The sequence below is a fragment of the Aythya marila genome (assembly GCF_965140915.1).
Source record: "Aythya marila genome assembly, chromosome: 2".
NCBI lineage: Eukaryota > Metazoa > Chordata > Aves > Anseriformes > Anatidae > Aythya > Aythya marila.
The window spans coordinates 26,405,491-26,426,519 of record NC_139043.1 but is presented as its reverse complement, the minus strand read 5'-3'; the positions used below and the strand labels follow the sequence as shown (position 1 = coordinate 26,426,519).

At 41.5% G+C, this 21,029-nt stretch overlaps 1 protein-coding gene across 4 annotated transcripts in view; it reads right to left on the bottom strand.

Annotated features, from left to right (window-relative positions):
• Positions 1 to 21,029, bottom strand: part of DYNC1I1 (dynein cytoplasmic 1 intermediate chain 1) — a 188,759-nt gene that overhangs the window by 41,584 nt on the left and 126,146 nt on the right. For all 4 annotated transcript variants that reach the window (XM_082755280.1, XM_082755283.1, XM_082755282.1 and 1 more), the window contains 3 exons: positions 10,553 to 10,699; positions 6,218 to 6,331; positions 3,278 to 3,411 (listed from right to left, as the gene is read on the bottom strand). In XM_082755280.1, coding sequence (XP_082611406.1) covers positions 3,278 to 3,411; positions 6,218 to 6,331; positions 10,553 to 10,699 — 395 coding nt within the window. The remainder of the gene's footprint in view (positions 1 to 3,277; positions 3,412 to 6,217; positions 6,332 to 10,552; positions 10,700 to 21,029) is intronic.

Sequence of the window (21,029 nt, the reverse complement as noted above, 5' to 3'; positions counted from 1 at the left end):
TTTTTTTTTTTTTTTAAGATCATTTTGTTTTGTTCCTTTTAAAGCTCCATTTAATATATAGAGCTCTCTCCTTTCGCTAAGGCCTTTGCCTGCAGAGGCTTACTGCTGTGGGCACAATTAATACTCAGGATCCAGCCCAGGGAGATATTTTCCCTTCACTTCTCAAGACTTGCATTACTGACTTTTACGTACACTGCCTACTACTATAGCATGAAATATCATTTATGTATAATTATAAAATAATTAGAAATTATAATCAAACTACAGCTTATACATCTAAGTATACCATTATTACAAGGAATAACCATTAAAATAAAAATGCAAATATGTTAATGACTTATAATTTGCAGTTCTTTTTCTCTTAAATATCTAAAATAACTTTGCACAGCAGTCAGTCAAGTCACTAGGAAGCAAATCCCTTTTCACAAAATATGAAGGAACTATTCGCATGATAAGGGATCACAGTCATTAACTTGAACATGGGAAGATGTGCATTGCACCAGCATGAGGCTAGAATAGTCCTTAGGAAGAAAAAGTACAACTCTATGTACACGTGCAATTTTGTCATTCCTGTAAGCAAATGATGCCAAATCGGTTGTCACTTCCGTCTCACACTGTACACAGAGAGGGAAGTGATGAAACTACCTATTTAATTACATGATTATACAAAAATTGCCAAGGGAAGAAAAGGCTTTAAAAATAGCCACAGCTCTTACAAGGCTGCCAGCCTGAATACAGAGGCCCCAGAGCTGAAGAGCTGCCCTGAGGGAGGCCAGTCCCTCGCCCGATCATCAGCACCACCAGCGTGGTGTCCCCAGACTCTCCTGTTGACCATGGGCGTGTGGCCTCCCTTGGTCCCCCTGGAGCCCATGCAGTAAGTATATGCTGCTAGCGTGTGTGCCTGAGGTGCTCGGTACAAAACTTGTCTTGTTTCATCCCCGTCGGCCTGCCATGCACTTGGTGAGATGAGAACTTCTCAAGCACCAGGCGCACCGCACGTATCTGCGAGGCGTTGACACCCCTTTTTCCAGAATACCACGGCTCTCTGCTGTGCTGTGCTGAGGAACACACGGGCCTCTGGAAACAAAATGGGGATGACAGCAAAAAGCTTTAGGGAAGACAGGCGGGGACGGACTAAGAGCATGTTCTTTGATGGTCAGCAGAAGGTTTGCTAAAAAGGTGGAATAACAAGAGGATCTGACACCTTCCTCCTCTTGTGAGGAACAAACCAGGCACCTTTGAAAGATCAGAAGTGAGAAATGCCCTTGGGCATGCTTCATTTATCCCAGCAGCCCAAGACTAATTCAAACCATCAGCCACCACACAGCCTACCAGTGTAGTGCCTAAATAGACATGATATTGCAATACTGTCAGTAGGCTAAAGAAAAAAAAAACACACGTTAATATAAAAAATATTTTGAAGAACACATATGTAAAACTGTGATTGTACAACTTTAGGAACTTGTAATAGAAGCCTTACAATCTTAAACCACTGTTTAAACCACTGTCAATGCCTATTTGGTCAACCAAAACGGGGACTATGATAAAACAGGAATTCAAAAAGTATCGCAAACTACAGAAGTGAGGGGTCAGCTTTAAATCTATCAGTGAAAAAGTCTGTTCTTTACAGAAGCCACTCAAGTGTCCCAGAGGATGAAACTGCTACCAGAAGCTACGAGAGCGCACAAGCATCCTGCAGATCATTGCAGCGAACAGAAGGAATTGATCTCTGCAGCGGCCTGTGGTGAGAGTCTCTTGCTCTTAACTGCAGCCTTAAAAAGTTTACAGGGTGCAAAATAAGGAACTTGTTTAAATTATGAACGTGGATTTGCACCTTAGAAGCAGAGAGAAGATCAGTGCTGAACAGCAAAGCACTCAGATCCTTGTCATTAGGAGATGTATCTATACTTTGAAAAACAGTATTTCAGCTATCGTTCCAAATGTTACTAGAAAATCTTTGAGAGACTAAGATTTTCCCAGGTCATTGTTTCAAGTCTTGTATTAATGGCCTGCCTGGGCAAGTCAGACATGTTATCTTCAGAAATTTAGGGCAGAGGAACAAAAATACTGTAAGGCTGAACCCTCCTGAACAACACTGAGGTAAAATTTGTGTCTGAGTTAAAAGGATGCCCTGGGAAACAACAATCCTAACAGCCTCCTCCTTGGTGTAGTCAGACAAGAAAAAAAACAACAAACATCATGCATACAAATTCAAGGGCCTGAGAAAGAGCAGTTCAGTCATTCAGGGTTGTAGTTAGACCCCCAGGACAGGTTACAGTCAACCACACACCCGAAGAGTGAGGCATGCCCAGGAAAATTGGAGCAGCACTGCTTGCTCCATATTCACTGCTGGCCTCAGTGCTGGCCTGGGCAGGCAGACTAGCTCTGTCCTGGTGTGTTTTTCTCTGGCTTGCCTCCATTGGGGAGGATTTTCAGGGACAAGTGCAGACTTTTGACTCACTGTAGCATGAAACAACTATGCTGTGTGAGGGAGCACAGCATATCAGTCCTGGGAGAGGGTCTGCCCAAGCTCATGTGTCTGCATGGCAAGCTGAGGCTAGGTCTGACAAATAAAACGGCTCTGACTGCAGCCAGATGATGGGATACTGTCCTTGTCTTGCCCTCCAGGAGAGGGTGGGCATTGGGCATCTCCAAACTGCCCGCCAAGAGCTCGGTCTCTGGTCCGGCTTCACAGGTGGCCATGTATTAGGCCCCAAGTACCGTGCTCTGCTTCTCACACACAGACATACATGCCCATGGTGGCTTTTCTCTGCTGTCTGCCTGTGGAGACCAAAGATGAAGCCGAGGACGGTAAAAAATAAAGCGGATTACCATCTCTCACAAGTGGTTTAGGCCTGATTACCCCGCAACAAAACTGTCTCTTAGGGCCTGATTCAACTTGCCCAGACTGAGACAGCTACACCTGAGCCAGCTGTCTAGACTTCCGTTATAATCGCGGCTGAGAAGGAGGCATTTCGGAGGTGCCAGTCATCTCTGCTTCAAGTGGATGTCTGAAAAAGGTGAGAGAAATCAGACCTTCCCAGCAGTTATTGCTCCCCACTGACTACAAAGGGAGCCTGGGGCAAGCACCCCGTGTAAACAGCCGTGACACCAACGCGTGAAGTTGGGCAGCTCCCATCCCTCTGCTGCAGAGCAGAGCAGCACAGATCCTGTTGATCCAAGAGAAAAAACATCTAAACGCTCTCCACACACACTTGGCTACCTCACACCAGCACAGACAGACAGTATCACAGAAGGAGAAAATGCTGAACGTCACCTTCCATGCCGGCAGGCCGTGTAGACTGTTCCCTCTTCACTGCCAACAACGAAGTTATTGACATCTCCGGTTGGGAAGGCCATTCCTGTAACCGCCACCGGTTTGGACTTGTTGTACACCAGCTCCATGCTCTCCTATCAAAACAAGGCATTATTCCATTATTCATTATTATTCCACAGCTCTCACTTTCTTTGGCTGTTTTTTCCATTATTTATTTATTTATTTATTTTTCTAATTCAGTTCTAAATGTTATGCAGAGCAGCAGGAAGGGAAGAAGGAATTGTCTGACCCAGTCACACGATTTTGGTTTCTGCACAGGACGTGGCAAGAAAATGCAATGTCTCAAACGAGGATGCAGTGCTCCTGCCATCCCTGCCGCTGTCTGTCATGTGTTTCAGAGCAGCTGCAATGCACTGGTCTTTGCTACATCATCGTAAATCAGGCAGAGATGACAGGTGAGAATTTACAATGTAATGGTGCAGAAACTAAAGATAATACCTTAATGGTTATACTTGCCAGCCCCAGGCTCTAATAAAAAATGCAATACCCTTCTATTTACAAACATTTCTGAAATCAGTTGTTTTTCAGGAAACACATGTAATGTCATGTGCACCTGAAGCGTTTATCAGTGACATCTGTCACTTTGCAGAACAGCATTAAAAAGCTGGGGTCATGTCACTCCTGCCACTCTAAGCATTGTTTTTCAGAGATTTTCTGAGGTAACCACAAACATTCTCTAGAACCCAGCATCAAGCTACAAACCAGAGAGCATATCTTTTTTTTTTTTTTTTTTCTAGCTATATTTCAAAGTAAATCAGTATGCCCGTTTTGCTATTGCAAGTACAACCAGCGTGAGCAGTTTGCGGCTGTTGCAAGATGTGTCTGTCTGCTTTGAGCAGATTTTTGCACAACCCTAAGCTTTTTGGTTGTGCAGCCTAAATGGTGTAACCCAAGAATCCACAAAGGGGCTGGATGATTTACCAATTTTCATTTGCAGCTATTTAAGTGCGTATGTTTTCTATGTTTAAAATGCCTAGCCTGCTACTCTTCTCGCAGTAAAGACTGCAGCATTTTTATCAGAAGGGATTTTTGCTGTAGCTAAAGAAAGTGGGTGTCCCTGTGGGAGGGGAGGGCTGCAAATCCACAGAGAAACTCTTGCTTGATTTATATTTTTCTTTCAAATATACTTGCGTCTATTAAAAAGGCAAAATAAGATGTGGAAAATGCATTCGCAGAGCACCTGCGGGCCGTATATCTCTGCAAAAATCTTCTGGGGTGAGGTCATCATTTAGTGTCTCTTTAGATACGTCCAGATACTGTGGTGGACTCTCTCCTCCCAGTGCCTACATGGTGGCTGTACATGAGTTCTCTGGATCTGTGTCTTTGGAAAGTTTCATACTGACACAAATCAGCAACACTCTACTCCTCCCAGTTTAAAGCTATGGCATATAGCTTGACGTCAAGTCCCAGGCCTTGCTTTTCAAGATCACCATGAGCCATACGCCAGATTTCAGCGTAATGCGGGGTGTGTTCCCAGCCTTGCTGAAAGCCAGTTTTGGATCTGGGAAATTCCATCTGAGTGATGAAGCTCTGGAACTGAGATGTTCACAAATCGCTCACTCGAAATCTAGTGCTCCAGGAAGTGAACACATACGGGTGGGATTTAGCTTTGCCATGTTTAAGTGAGAAATGGGGCAAGGGATTCAGGTGCCTAAACACAGATGTCTGGACCATTTTAGATGCCTCCACTTTTATTCCAGAATTGCAGTGGTTTCTCATGGTTTCAGGGCACAAATACCAGACCCATAATGTTGTCTCAGAGGAGCATGAGCAACAAGATCTAACTTTGAAGTTGGCCTCTGAGTAGTTGATTAGATGGGATGACTTCCAGAACCAACTTACAGTCTCAAATATGACAGTTCTGTAACCCAGAATATCTAAAATGGTATTTCACACTGGGATGGGAGGAACTGTCCTCTGTAAGTGCCTAGTCTCTCTTTGCGTTAACTGTAAAAGGAACTCAAATGACTAGCTTGGACCTGACATGGACCTTGAAACAGATGAGGGTAGGAGAGAGGAGTCCCACATTCTGTGTCAACACTGAAAAGCAAATAACTCAAGAGTAATTGCACATTAATGCATGATTAATGGAATCATTAAAAGGAGTTTCTACTCAGCATTTTGAAACAAGATCAGATCCTACGATGTTTAATAAAAACAGCAATAAAATATTTTTTTTCTAAGAAAAAGGAAGTAAAAAATGAATGATGGGTTGGAACAGAAAATGTACTACTCCAAAAGATAACACTTTAAAGATGATTTCCATAGAGCATTTTCAGCATCAGATTCTTTGTTTAGTTTCCATTATTATAATCACCAGTGGTTTGGACAATTTTCTTGGATTTCCTTTCATTTCTGATACAAAGGGGAGGGGGGAGGGGAGGTAGACAATAGCAATAAACATTCCAGAGGGGAGAGTTAGCTCTGAAACTTTTGATTTGCATTGTTTTTTCCTTTGGCTACTGAAAGCAGGCAACAAACTAAGCTTTCTGACTTTTGTGCCTTGGAAATGAATGCCTAGGGTATGTTCAGCAGCAGTGCAATCTAGTCCATATTTGTTAAACAATGCTGTAGAGTAAGTACAATTTATACCACAGGCGACTTCTGTAATTACCGTGCTTTAAAACGGATTATTTCATTTTCACTTGAAACTGACCTATGTATTAACGTATTACAATAATTACATGATTTGTGGTAAAGGAAATGGGTTTTGGCTCTTAGCAGAGACTGCTGGAAGCAAGCTGTACTCTTTCAAGTGCATCCATTGGTTTTAGTTTGTATAGGATGTGAGGTTTGGCTTTTAGGAGCTATGTTCCATTAAGCAGGTATCCTGCTCTACCGAAGCTGCTTTTTTTCCTGTATAGGTGAAAACAAACCCACCTGTGGAGTTGAGAGCATGTCCAGGCTCCAGGAGCACATTTTGCCATCCGTGGAGACGGTAATGAGATTGTGTGCGTTCTGTGTTCCGACTACATTGACACAATACACGGGGTGCTGGAAACACATTAACACTGGAAATCAGAGAGACATTCTCACATCTTCAACAACACATTTTTACTATTTCTTATGTCATTGTAAAGAATGATTAAGTAGTCACATAATGCCTAGAAAACACAGGACTCAGCTTTCATGAGATACAAATTTAACTTTTTTTTTTTTTTTAATTTAATTTTTAGGCATGTTATGGAGGTGGAAACGTTTTCAAAGTTTCATTTTCTTCACCATAAAACAACTCAGCTGAGTAATGCTGTGAAAATACTGAATTATGTGGATGAGATTTCACCCACAGGGACGTGTATTATTCTGCTGATGGCTTTTGACATTGAAAATAACTGGCAGAAAAAGGCAAATTGTCCAAATGGAATCAAAATGAAAACTTTATTGTAGAAAGCAGCTGTGTAAAACTTGAACTTTTCCAGAATTTGGCTTGCGTGCTAAATATTTGCAAATGTACTTCCACAGAAAAATGTGAACTAGTCCATCAGCATTCTCCAGTATTGGCCAATATAACTTTTTTTTAGACCTGTCATTACAAATGTAGAGTGGCTAAATTTGGGGTATTACACCTGGTTCGTCACATTGTTGGTCCACAGAGGCTGAATTCCGCTTAGCATGCAATAATGAAACTTGGTCTGTTCATTTTCCAAGAAACCTGGTAACGTTTTGAGCCTAAAGTGTCATCTGATATCTGATGGTGACATATGAGGGATGGTCCAAGTTCAGCCATCTCCACAGTGAATAATCAATCAGACTGAACAATGAAATTTAATTTCCTTTGACCAGTACAAGTGATAGTGATGAATTAAGGGTAAGACATATACACCAAAGAAAAACTGTGATGCTCTGCCTCTTGTGCAGGTCAATAGAAGATTTCTGTCTCCAAGAAAAAAAAAAAAAAAAAAAAAAAAAAAAAAGCTTTTCATTAATATTTTCCTTATTTAAAGAAAATTGGGACCAAACTTACAATAGATCCCTACATAGCTTTTAAGGGAACTCCATGTAGGGTTGAAACCTAGCGTTTGGTCCTACAGAAATGAATGACAGAACTAGCACTTATTTAAAATTCCTTGATGCTGGTCACCTCCGCAGCTAGTAATGAAAGGCAGAAATCTTCAAAGCACTGGCCAGCGGCCAGGTTCGATGTCAGAGCGGGCCCAGTAAATGTCCCTTCCTCTAAGTGCAGAAAGGGCACATCTGAATGCACAGCGAGTGTGTGCATGTGCTGAAGATGGACTCGTTGGCCACTGCTCCTGAAATGGTGCCTTTGCTCGGACATCACCTGTACACACCAGAGAGTGCTAAATCATCACAAGCTCCACTCTAAATACTGGTTTTTCTCTCTCTCAGGATTGTTATGGAGCTGGTTTCCCCCAGACCATCAAATGGACATCAGATCATCCACGGGACCCCAAATTGTTCCTCTCATGCATCTCATGTTATTCCACTCCTACGACGGACTAGTGGTGAGCTAATTACCACGGTGCTTAATATGATTAGTGCATACTGATGTGTGAAATTAGCACAGTCCTGTTTCTTAATGGATGTTTGACCTCCAGAAGGCCAGTGGGGACAGAAGGGGTGGGAGGGAGCAAATGCAACCAGCGTTGCAGCTCGAATATTTAGGGGGAAGGCAGAAAGCGAGCCATGTCATTCCAGCAGCACCTCTGTGTGCCAGGTCTGGCTTTAATCAAGGTTGCCAACCATCAATTTCATGCACAATAAAGCTCACGGCAGAAATGAAAAGACCTAAGGAGAATGGATGAAAAAGACAACCAACTGTATGTAACAGAAAGTCTAAACAGGCTCCTTCCTTTCAAAGGGTCGCTGCCAGCTTGCTTTTATTTATTTTGGAAATGAAATCATCATGCAACAGGGTTTTGTCCTAATTAAAATTTCCTGTTGTCCCAAGTGCAGATGTGTGGTGGGTGTGAAAGGAAATTAGTGAGTAAGCTGCGGGTAGAATTCTCTTTCCTGGTGAATCGAAGCAGCAGTCAGTGAGACTAAACTGCAGAAAGGTTTAAGTCAGAGATAGCACCGTACCTATCTGTTTCAAATGAACAAAGTGAGAGAAAGAAAAGAGAAAAATCAAAATTTTCACATCTGGCATAAGTACAAATCAAAAACTGACTATTCAACTCATTTAACTAGCAGTGCACAAAGTAACATTGCCACAGCAGAGTTGTCTTAATTTAATCCTTTTACTTGGTAGCTAGGATTCAAGCCAGCCTTTTGCAACCAAGACTTCATTTGCAGTCTATGTAAGTGATTTCTATATATGAACATAAAGTAAGCACTCTTTTCTTGTAAAATCTGATCACTCCTTACAAACATCATGCTTCCTCATGTTATACTGTATAAACACTTATTTATACTAATCCACGACTGCACATAAAGTGTGCATCCACAACAGAAAGTAATTTATTTTTATTTGTCAGAAACAAAACATCACATATTGTCCTATTGCAATAATAAACCCATTTTAATACATAATTCCAGGAGGTACAATTTTGTCTTAGACATTTTTGAGTGTAAACAAATTACTTCCCATTAATCTTTTCTTTTCCACTAGATTTTGAGTCCCAGTTGTTCAATTTTCAGTGATAGTCAGTTTCTTGCCATTAGTTTTCTGGTCTACTACATCTCTAAATTGCACTTCCAGGAGAGACTATTTCCTTTCATGGAGATTGAACACCATTACTGGTGATAAAATGAGCAAAAACATTAGGGAAATGAAAAGCAATGTTGAAGTTGCAACCCATGGCACAGATCATTAGCTTATTACATCAACATTCATGATAGTGGAAATTTAGGGAAAAATATTTGTACCGCCTGGCCCACTAAGCATGTCTGTGCACACCTGTCATTTTTTAATATGAGAGGCATGCCATCATAATACTGGCCCCACATCAAATCTTTTGCTTTAATTCATATGACATGGCTTTTAGACATTGTCTTTTAACTCCAGGGATTATGTTGTCACAGTCAAGTAAAAGCTGAACCTTGATCTGCAAATTCCAAAGATAAGAATCACACAACTGTAGAAGCTGGAGGTGCAAAAGATCTATCACTTTGTCTGATCCTCCTTTCTGCTAGAACAAGATTATTGTCTTTCGGACTGCTTTGTGTAGTTCAGTTTCTTATGTTTCAGGAAATCTTGCACATTTTACCATATTCTTATATAATTACATTTTTTTCCTCTTTTCAGCTTATGTTTTTTTTTCCACTTCCCACTCAGGTATGGTCCCAAGGCCGGTCCCAAGATGAGATACGTTTACCATCCACAGAGTAAACCTTCCAGCTCATACAAATTGTCGGAGTCCAAACTCTCAAAGAAGAGAGCTCAAGGATGCTCAGCACCTCAGGGCAGGATGGACTGGAGCTCAGCAGTACAGTAGGTTGAGGACACTTTAGTAGGCCATCTAGACTTTTCTCTTTCTCCAGCACAATATGGGTATTTTGCAGTGTAAGAGCATCTTCTACTACAGATACAATCTTTTTACCGTGGCGAAACTCTTCCTTCTCAAGCATTTTGTACTGCTCTGCCTGTTTACCTCCCAAACATCACCAGAGTCCTGCCTGTGCCATCATCACTCTATCTGCAGATATGTTTGTGTGTTGGCAAAATGCACTTCCATGTCACTCTGTTGAAACAAACTGCCCCTCGCTGTGCAAGCTCTGCCCTATGGTCCTGTCTGGAATAGGAGATTTATGTATTTCTCTACTGGAAAACAGAAGCAAACTGCCTCACAATCTTCAAAGGCACAACTTGCCAGACTCAGTTAGATCACTGTGGGTGCCTAACCTGTTTCAAGAGACAAACTCTTGTACAAATAGAGAATAATAAATGATTCAAATTGTCTGTCGTGCTGGACTGACAAACACACAGTCCCTGTAGTAACCTGGCTCTCTCGCACAGGCAATGGAGAGCAATACTCACAGTGCCACTGTGGTGGCACACAGGGGTCTCACTCAAGTGTTGTAACTGCTCCTGCCCTCTTCCTTGGAAAGGAGGATAATCTCCTGACCTGACCATGTGAAGTGTGATGGCTTAACTCAGTAGGTGATTGTACATCTCCTAATTTATTTTTTTCCCTTCAAGGGCCAAAATTCTCTTTGCATCTGTGTGGCTACCAGCATTATAGACACAAGTAGATATCCCCCCTTCCCTGCTGACTAATTCCTCTAAGGAAAGGATGAGGTGATTTTTAGCCTTACCGTGTGAGCAGCAGCAGATAAAGGAGTTCTCTGAACTGGAGTCCGCCTGTGACTGCGATTATCCCACAACACGATTTGGCCAGAGTATGTTCCACCAACAACCAGGTTTGGGTGAAAGCGGGCAAAACAGACAGACATCACAGATGACTGGAGTAAAACAGGTAGAAAAGAAGAGAGGGGTTAGATGGCCAGTCATATTCAGTAATCCTTAAGGAAGCACGTTGTACTTAGCTTTTTGTACTTTAGAAATTAGCGCATGACTCCTATTTGCATTCCTTGCACACCAATAATTCTGCTAAAGCTAATAGGACACATGCAAGGAACTAATTTTGAGCCTCCGATGTGTAGTTCCATCAGTCCTAGGAAAAATAGGAACCATAGGATAAGTTTTAGAGTGGTACCTGAGATATTCTCTCCTTAACAGTGATAGGAAAGTGCTCCATTTCCTTTCCAAAAGTGAGAACTTCAAGCGACCAGATGTCAAACCAACAGAGGCTCCTGGCCCACAATTTCTCAGCAGGGAGACTGCTTTCTCTATTGCTCTTCCAACTTTTAACTCTCAAACAATTTGAGGTGAGTCTGTGAGAGGCCCTCCAAAGTGCACCTCGAGGTGTGCTGCCTTGAGAGCACTGGCTGACAAGCAGAGTCTCATTGTTGGATCAATGTCTGATTTCTCTGCTACAGAAAAGCCCTTCTCTAAGGGACTCACACTTTCCTTTACACTGGTTGAGCAGAAGTGAATTCTTCATCATTTTAATGACAGCTGGGTTGCCTTTGCACATTTTCTTTAACTGGGAATGCTGAGGAGCCAGACTGGTGTAACAGTTGCCATCTGGTAGGGTGCTCCACAAGTCAGTATGAAGATTGGTATCTGTCCCAGTTACCTCCTTCAAGTCTCTTTAAAATAACATACAAATTCTGAAGTCCTTTAGGGAACAGTCCCCAGAACCTTCATGTGCCAACATGCTACAGCCAACAGCAACAATCAGTAACTCCTTCAGTCTTCCCTTCTCTTTTTAAGGAATTATTTTCCATTTTTATATAATTGGTCCTGGTTTTGTCTCTGTTTTATGTAAATTGGAAAGCAAAAGTTACAGTATTCATATAATTTCCAGAGAATTCACATACTAATAAGGACAGTTTGCAAACAGAAGCAAATGTCATTTTTCCATGGGAAGTTTCAGTGATGCTTACAAGCCACAAAGCAAGACTTTAACTTCTGTGGCAATTGCAGTCAGAAAGTTAAATTCACTGTTAGTGGTCACATTCTTAAAATTTCATTTTCTGACTGTTTCCAACCAGTGTTGGTAACAAATCTTTGTTATAGCTCAATGACTGGATATTCTGAAGTGGTGATATTCCTATTCCATTTAATTCAGTGACAAAGGGTTAACTGTATTACTGCATTTCAGTTGCATGAAAAGCATTGCAGACATTTAAGTAAACTTTGTTGAACTGAGAACACAGGAGCTGCCAGACTGAACTAGACCCAGTGTCTACCTAGCTGAAGATCCTGTCTCTGGCAAGAGTAGACGGAGTTATAAAACTTTGACGTGGGCAGATGTGTGGTCATCTTGCTTTCCTATGCCTCATCATGATTTCTAGCACCTAGAGACTGGTTTCAGCTCTTACACCAGAGATTTAATAGCCTTTCCAATAGGGTTGGAATTAATTATGCTAACTCTTGATGTTTATAACTAGGTTAATAAGAATAAAACAAAATGTGCTGTTTAAATAGCTTTTACTGAATTCATGTGGCTGGCTGATATCCACTGTTTAAAGCCAGATCTTTTGCTAAAATAACCTAGCAGAAATGCTTACATCATACAGCAATATATTCAACCTGTATTTTTGACCCAGTAAAGTCAAGAATAATAAAATCACCAAGATGATGACATAAGTTGCCACTACCTTTTTCTTTCCCGTTTTCTCTGAAATTTCAAGGGTGTTAATTTGACATCTTTGATCCCTTCTCTGGTCTACTAAAGCTTTTCATACATTTCTCTGATGTTATATAGTCTAGTATCTAGTGACTAGATGATTCATATATATAATTGTCTGTTTCAGTTCATATCTAAGCACTTAAATGCAATAATATACTACGGTCAGCTGCAGCAACAAATGGTAGGTCCCAACCACCACTTCCAAAAGACCTATTAGCTTTACAGATAAGAAAAAGAAAACAACACACCTTTGATTAACAGTACTTGGGTACTGCTAAGAGGGACTTAAAACTCAGCTACAATGCAGCTGCCATCCGGTTTCCACAGAACCCCCATACATTATAATTAAAACGACCCTACAGCACATGTTCTACATTTTATCTCTTTGTTTAATGGCTTCATGAGTTGTTTTAATCAACCCCGCTCATTCCTTATAACTAAGCTGACAGATATTCTTACATGAAGTGAAATAGCCAGATGATTCTAAAATAGTACAGCTACACCGCTGTGTACACCCCACAGCAGCTACAAGGCTCCACATATATTTTAAGAAACCCCAATTCAAACAGTCATTCCACAACAAAGTTCTCAGTTTGTCCGAAACAAACTTTTGGGAGACTCTGAAGCCTGGCAAAGTAGCCAAGTGGACAGTGTATTTTTAAATGCTGTGTTTTCATGGTTAGAATGTTTTTGAATTCAGAATCCCAGAATACAGTCGAATGGTCAGGATATAAACTGCTAGAGTGTGTTTTTCATAAAGTTCAAAAATAACCTACAGACATGACACGGACCTAAGCCCTCTGTACTGCTTCTAGTTTTACTTGTTCCAAAGTTACTTGCATTCTTCAGCTGATGAAATGTGCACATCCTTTTAATTATGGCAATATTATTTTTCTACCGAGGAAAAACTTCTGTCAGATATTAGAATTTAACAATTTAAGGACTCTACTCCATAGCACTTAATAAAGTGATTATTTTCTTAAAGTTAATGGCAGTACTCAGATGAGTAAGGGCTGTAAGATCCAGCCCATTCATTTAAGAACTTTAAAAGCATTAATTTCTTAGCTTTAATGGGAAAGAGCGGCAGACAGGTCTCCAGTCTGTCTGAGCAGCTCTGTGCTCAGGGAGAGCAGCAGAAACCATTCCCTGTAAGCCTCTTCTGCCTCCAGGCTGCGTCTTGATGCAGATTCAGGCAGTCTTGTTCCCCTAAAACAGAGTTTTGCCATTGACTTCAAAGGGGGAAGAACCAACACATGGTAGGGTTATAAAATGACAGCGTATCCTTCTTTGTACTTCTTCCACACCTTTCTAGGGAAATCTCACAGCACTTTCCAGTAACAGTAAAGCTTCCCAGGTTTTCAACAGGCTATATTTTACCTGCTGTATATGTGTAGGTAACGTATTGCAAAGGACAGAAGCAGCTGGTTTCACAGTATATGGCCACAATGCATAAAGAAATTTAAGAGGGGCCATGTCAGAAGGGAATTCCTCTGGGAGTTTTGTGTCCACAGTATAAAAGCAGCGTGTAGAACAGGGGGTAAACAGCATGGTCTTTTTGTGGGTACCACAGAATATCTGTCTGCAAGTTGTCATCAGCACCCTCCAGAGCCCAGAAACCCCCAGTGCTTGGTCACCTTCATTTTTCTGAACTGCTTTGTGCAGTGAATCATGTCATTATTCCCTTTAGCTTAACACTCTGGTGTTTTCTCCCTTTATGCAAATGTAGTCTACTGGGTTTAGCTTTCTCTGCCTCTCCTTAGCCTTCCCAACATCCCTGCCAGAGTTCTTCTGGCACTTCTGGCTTTGTGATTTTCCACCCAGCTTTTCTACTCCTTTATCTAGCGATGGCTTCCCGGTGGGTGCCACCATGCTTGTGCTGCTGCCTGTCTGCAGGGGTGAGCCGCTCTCACACAACCCAACAAGCAGGTCTGAGTTAGCTCCAGGTCAGAGTAATGTTTGGGCAGAAGGAGAGCCAGGCCCTGCTGATACACTTGAGATTGTTGCTGGGCAAAGAGGTGATCCCACCTCCCAAGTGCTAAAGCTTCTGCTCCCAGCTGTGACACTGAGCTTTGAAAACGTAGCTTAGGAAATGGATCATGGCATGGCCCTGCTCTTTCTCTCAGCAGAGAGAAAGCTGTTCTCAGAAAAATAAATGTTGTCCATCCCTTCCAGAGGCTTGCAGCTGGCGGGAACAAAGCAGTGTGTCCCAGTGGCCTTCGTGGGCAGTTGTCTCACCCTGTATGGGGAGAAGTGGTGGTGTGGTGGCTTTGTTCAGCCACCTTCGCCTCCTCCCACCATGCCGATGCACTCGATTGAAACAGGCCCCAAGCCCTCTTCAAGTGGCTGGCAGAGCTGTTTTTTATTTTCGAAGCTTAATCCAGCCCAGATTTGGATTAATGATGGCACATCCCTTCAACCACAGATACACATGCTCAGGACAGACAGTCGTTTAGATTTTCCTTACTGAGAAGCCTGACCTCAGTACCCACATCTGATGTGTGCAAGGCCCCAGAGATTCAGCCGTCTGTGCTCGTGTCCGTAGATTCGGATGGCACTCTGCCCAGCCACCAGTTGAACAAGTTCACAAGGACCTGGGTGCTAAACAATGACTTTAAATAGCCAACAACTACTGCATTCAGCGAGACCTCTTCTGCAGGAAACCACCCCCGTAGGCAGCGCTGCCATACTGGTGCCATATGACTACACTTGACACCAGATGGATCTCCAGACAATACTTTGTCAGTGGGAAGAAGAGACCGGAGGAGTTCACAGGCATTTCTTGGCTCCAAAACATCAGGTTACATTGCAGCAGGCACTCAGGAAACTCCTGGGTAGATTTTCTAGCTGAGCAAACACATGTGAAAGAGCGCTGCAGTCTGTGGCACGCTACTACAGGTCAGTCTAACACAGACAACAGTAGGCAATAAAATTAACTGCAGCCGAGCGCTGCAAAGCCTGTGATGAAGAAGCAGATCAAGCTTCAGGGAATTAGCTTTGAGGGACAGAGAGTACAGGGACAAAGCTGTGGTACTGTTGTTAGCAAGAACCATGCAAAAGTGCCAAACCCATAGTACTTTATATAAAGGAACTGAAGAATAGGGACTGAAGCTCTGACCACCTATGCCTCCTCTCCTGAGAAATAAATAAAGACAATAATTTACAATATTTACATATTTTACTCCTAATCCTTTGCTCCCACAACTGCTCATCAACAAGAGCATTTGAAGAGTCCAAGCAGAGTCCCTCCAAGAGTTGCCACATCTTCTGACCAGGCAATCAGGAGACTGTCTTCTCATGCCTACATGAGGAGACACTACACACACTTATATATGACCCTAGGACAGATATAGATGATACACCTCAACTTCACAGGTGGATTAAAATCATCATCTAGAAACAAGGCAGGAACTGAGATACTAAATAAAGTCATTTTTTCTTGTCATACCAAGGACTGAGAATCAGAGTGGAAAAGCAGCGGTATCAGATCAGAACACGGGTTCCTCTTTTTAGCATCCTATTACCATGAAAGAAGGTGTGAGATACCTTGAAAGAGACAATTCTCAGTTGACTTTGCCCTCTCTACTGAGATACATGGATTTGTACACTGACATGACAACTACCTTCCCTCCAGGAGTCTTACATATTTTTAGTGTCAGCTATTATAATTCTGGATATTTTGGTTTCACATAAATGTCCAAGTATAATTATGAGATAATAAGCAAACAGTGGAGAGGATAATAACGCAAATAAAATTGTGTTTCCCAGTTAAGTTTGAAAAGTTACCTAAGACATGATTTCTGTGTATAGAAACCTTTAACAAAGAGATTAATTCTAAATTCCAAGGGCCTTCAATTCCAAGATATTCTGTATTACTTCCCCTGACTCTCTTCCTATTGAACTATGAAATAGCATCTGAAAGATCTTGTGCTAGATATTATCTGTGGTACCACATAAAATTTGGCTTCTAATAAAAATAAAATAAAAGCAGTTGACATCCTTCACATATTTAAAAAAAATAAATAAAACCAAAGAAACACTTCTTCAAACCAAATGTCAAAATCCTGTTTAATTAAAAAAAGGAAGTTTATACTTGGTTATGGTGTGTGTTGACATCTATCCCTTTGATTTACAAGAGTATGGACTGGAAAGAACAGATTGCTTTATTCAAGGGAAAGAAAAGAGGGAGGGGGGCCCAGTGTGACAGGAAAGAGTGTAGGCTGTATTAACTTCAGTGCTTGTTAAAACATGAAGGATTAATGGTAGAAAGGGAGGGAAGAATTGTGAATGTCTCCAGTTTAGGATCTTCAAAAATGTTTGGGGATTCTAAGAATGTCTCACCCGACCACATGAAAGCTGCACAGAGAGACGCAGCCACACGACTGCTCTAAATCCAAAGCTGGTATTGCTCCACTTATACCATCAAACCGATAGAGCTGAAATGTAGCCACAAATTAAATTTATTTTTATTGAAAAAGTACTAAGTCCTTAAAAAAGAAGGGAAAGAGTAGGTCAGGAAACACAGCTCCTTCTTAGCTGAGTTTACAGGGTAGGTAAGTCTGACATCTAACCTCAGTGCTGACATCTGAGCATTGCAGCAGAATAAGAGCACTCTGCCTGAGTCTGCAGAAAGGCAACATCAAGCCTCTTGCCTGCCTTTTTCAGCAGGGCAGAAAGCTGAACCTTTTACTTTCATCTCTGTAACTGCAGGTTCAGCCTGTGTAACTACAAGAATAAAATAATCAGAACAAAGTCCTCAAGCTGCCTTGCCAAAAGGAAATCTGCACTTCAGCTCTTTTGGAAAGTGTATTTGCTAATACTGTTCATTCAGTGGTGTTGCGATGACTCAGAAAAGTAGGGAGACTTTTTGCTGTATTGAAAAAGCAAATAAACATGCTACTATTCAAATGTGATATGGGGGGATTCTGCCTGTGTTTATCCATGACTGCAACAACAAATCAGTTTGATAATCCTCAATTACTACATATACATGCAAGCCTAAGAATAGAGCCTTTACTGAATATCATACTTTATTAGAGCAAGGATGAAAGAATTAAAGCATGGAGAAATAAGAAGCACATGAAATTTTTGTTGTTGTTGTTTTTCCCAAAATTGCAGGGTCAAATCCTTAATGTCTGTATGCATGTGCATTAAATGGAGAGGAAAGCACTTCCTTGGCTCGCCTGTTTATTTAGGCAACGATACTCTGACAGTTATACATCTGCACTCTTAATTATTTTGATGAAATTATCCACAAGTCTTTAGTGAAGGGTCTGAGATTGCTTTGTTACAATGGGTTTGTAACAAATGTCTTTCAAAGGTATCTCAATCTGGTTAAGGCCTCTAGGATCTAACACATAATAGCATTACATGAACATTTTTCTTGGCACACAGGTCTGAAATGCCACTTGGTAAGAAGCAGTTCTTACTCTGAAGAATGTTTGGTTGCCTTCTGAAAATATGTGTCTGGTGGCAGAATTTTCCTATCACCTAAAAGAAATCCTTTAGAAATAAGTCATCATGTACCTGAGACAAACAACAGAAGTTGTCTGGTGTGTTTGAATTTCTACTGACACTTTTGATTGTAGTGATTGCTGTTTCCATACAGTGGGAAATTCCAAGAGATTTTAAATATTAAAATCTTTGGTGAATTGCAGCTTGTGTAATTTTCTAGTGATGAAACCTCCTTAACGTTGTGCTCACACTTACTGTTACTCGCTTTGGCTTCTGTTTGAAAAAACATCTCAAACACAAAAGGTGTCCATCCACTGGTTGGTGACACAAGATATTTATTTAGGTTCTGCAAGTGCTCTGGCAAATCCCATTGCCTGCCTTTCTCCTTGTCTTTAGGCACCTAACCACATTTGCAAATCTGGATCATAATCATTGGAATATAAATCAATGTCTTAACAGTTTCTGCCTGTCAGTGGCCAAAATTCAGATTCACCAACAATCAATCCCCAACTATATTCCATTGTTAATTCAGGGCAAGATGCGAGTCTTTTATTTTCTACTTGTACACTCTGCTATGGAGAAAGTACACAGTTTTCCTTTCAACAGTAAGTAATGTCAGGTTATAATTGTCAGCCATTTTTTTTTTTTTTTTTTTTTAATCAGTAAAGGACTTATTGGACTCAACATTGAATATGAAAGGACTGTTTATAACACAGATAGCTACCCCAAGGAAAAAATCTCAACCAAACCATGAACTCTTGTCTTTCTCTAATAATGACCACCCTCCCAGGGAAGTGGCTGCATATTAGCTCAGTTGGGTTTGGATTTCATCTGGTTCAGAAGATCAGTAAAATAAGTTACAATGAACTGTCTGCAGTAATTCATAAGGGGACAATAACTGAAGTCAAACAAAACATTTTACATTTGACTTTTCAACTCCATTGAAATGCTTAATTCTCCATTCCCCTCAGACTCTAAAGAAGTATGCTTAAGGACATGGTTTTTGCACAATTTTATGGATGGTTCAACTAAGACTCCAGCAACAACTGTGGCAAATATCCCTAATGCTATACACTGTCTTGAAAACTATACCCTATGTACAGGCTGCTGTGTATATATTAAATCTATTGTAAGTACATGCTGATAATATAATAAAGAATGAAAACTGATGCTTTCCAGATTCCTTTTCATTCTCTTTAGCACTCCTATTGGCAAGCAGGGCAGAGAGATTGCAGTGTTCAGTGCCAGATGGTTCTGAAAAAGGCAGTGTGTTAAGTATAGGACAAGTTTTCAAAAGCCATCTCCATCTGCGTAGCCTTAAAGCACAGTTTGCATTTCCACGCATTATTATTCATGTGTGTGGATGGCAGAATAGAGAAAGATAAGATAAAGAAAAGAGTCCATGGTGGAATAAATAAATAAATAAATAAAATAAAAGGAAGAGTTTAGTTTAGCCTATTTTGGTTGATACTCATTATCTTATCCTAGTGGTTTTGGAGTGGAACAGTATTTTAAGCACTGCAAAATGAATGAGAGGGCTTGAAAAACACATACACAAAATAGCACACAAACCAAAACCTCCAAAGTGCTGCAGCTAGGCAACTCCAGGCAAAAGTATCTGCCAAGCTGAAGTGACTTCTATCTTGCAAACGCCTGGAGAACTTGGCTGGGAAGGACAAGTTCAGGAGTTCTGGTCACTTTTTCTGAATTACTTCTGAATACTCTCTACTATAAAACACAGATATACCCTTGGCAGCTCAGCCCCCTGCTCACAAGGTGTCCCAGCTGCCAGGCTAAAGACTCCAGCTTCTTGCTGCTCCATGCTTCCTTTCCCCAGAGGCTGGTTTCTGCTGGGGCCACAGCCTGGCTGCAGCAGCAAGCTCAAGGATCCCAGTCCAGGGTACTCCCCATCTTGCACTATTCAAAAGCAGAAGAGAACCCCCGGAGAGTGAGGTATGGGCTAGGTTTGCCAGGCATCCTGTTGCCCTAAAAGGGCAGACTGTACCAGGATGTCCATTTCCAGAAATTTCTGGCCAAAAAAAAAAAAAAAGGTGCCACCGGATAAATATCAGTTATTCCTATGCTTTCCTATTAGCATCATCTCAGCGATACGGATGGCCTAAGTAGGTTAGGTTCAGCCCTGTCCCAGCAATGTTTTGCCTAAGCAACAGTTTATTTGCTCATACAGTTTGTTCAAGTCCGCCCCTGTGCCTAACTCTCAGGATGGATAAAGAGACTTTAAGCATCTTTCAATGTTATTTTTTATTAAAATTCATAAAAACTGATACAAAACACTTTGGAGGCAATGGAAGGGTTCCTCCCCTCTAGTCTTCATGTGGACCAGATTGCATCCTAAGCCACTGACCTCTTGTACAACTGTAGCAAATAAAACTGCTCTTGATGTCTGCCAGCTCATCCTTTAATGTATTCTGGATTCTCCTCCTCACAGAGAAAGCAAAACAAATGATCACTTGATGGCAAGTTCTGGAAATGCCAGATTTGGGCTTCGCAGAGCACACAGAGGTAGCAAACTCCAGACATGGAGAACAGGAATAGAAATGAGTTGTTCTTGAGCTGTGGTGGCAACTTGGTGGTTTCTGTGTCAGCAGTTCCCCAAACCACACACGCGATCAAACTACACAAAGCCAGAGATGGCTTAGAAGCCACTACAAATGCTGCAAGAACAGTTCCCTACAACTCATCCTGCGAAGCTGAGCATCACAGTCACAGCTCCTTACAAGAGAGCTGCAAGTTAATCTCAAATTGCAAATTAATCTCAAGTGCAGCACTCTGCCTGCTCTCTCCACCCCACCAAGTGCACAGGTCACGAATACACAAACACAGCCAGAAGGCTGAATGCACCACACCAAGAGAACTTGAGGGCCCCAGCTGAGGGAGGAACTTCTCTATATACTTAAGTCCATCTTAGCTCGTAAGGATGTTTATCCATGAACTTCACTGTAGATAATTCTTCTAAGTCCCTTGTGACTTCAGTGACTCTAAAGCCCACTCAGAGACAAGCACATTGGTAAGTGCTTTCCTAAACAGCTTTTCTTCATTAGGGACTTCAGAGAGCCAGTGAC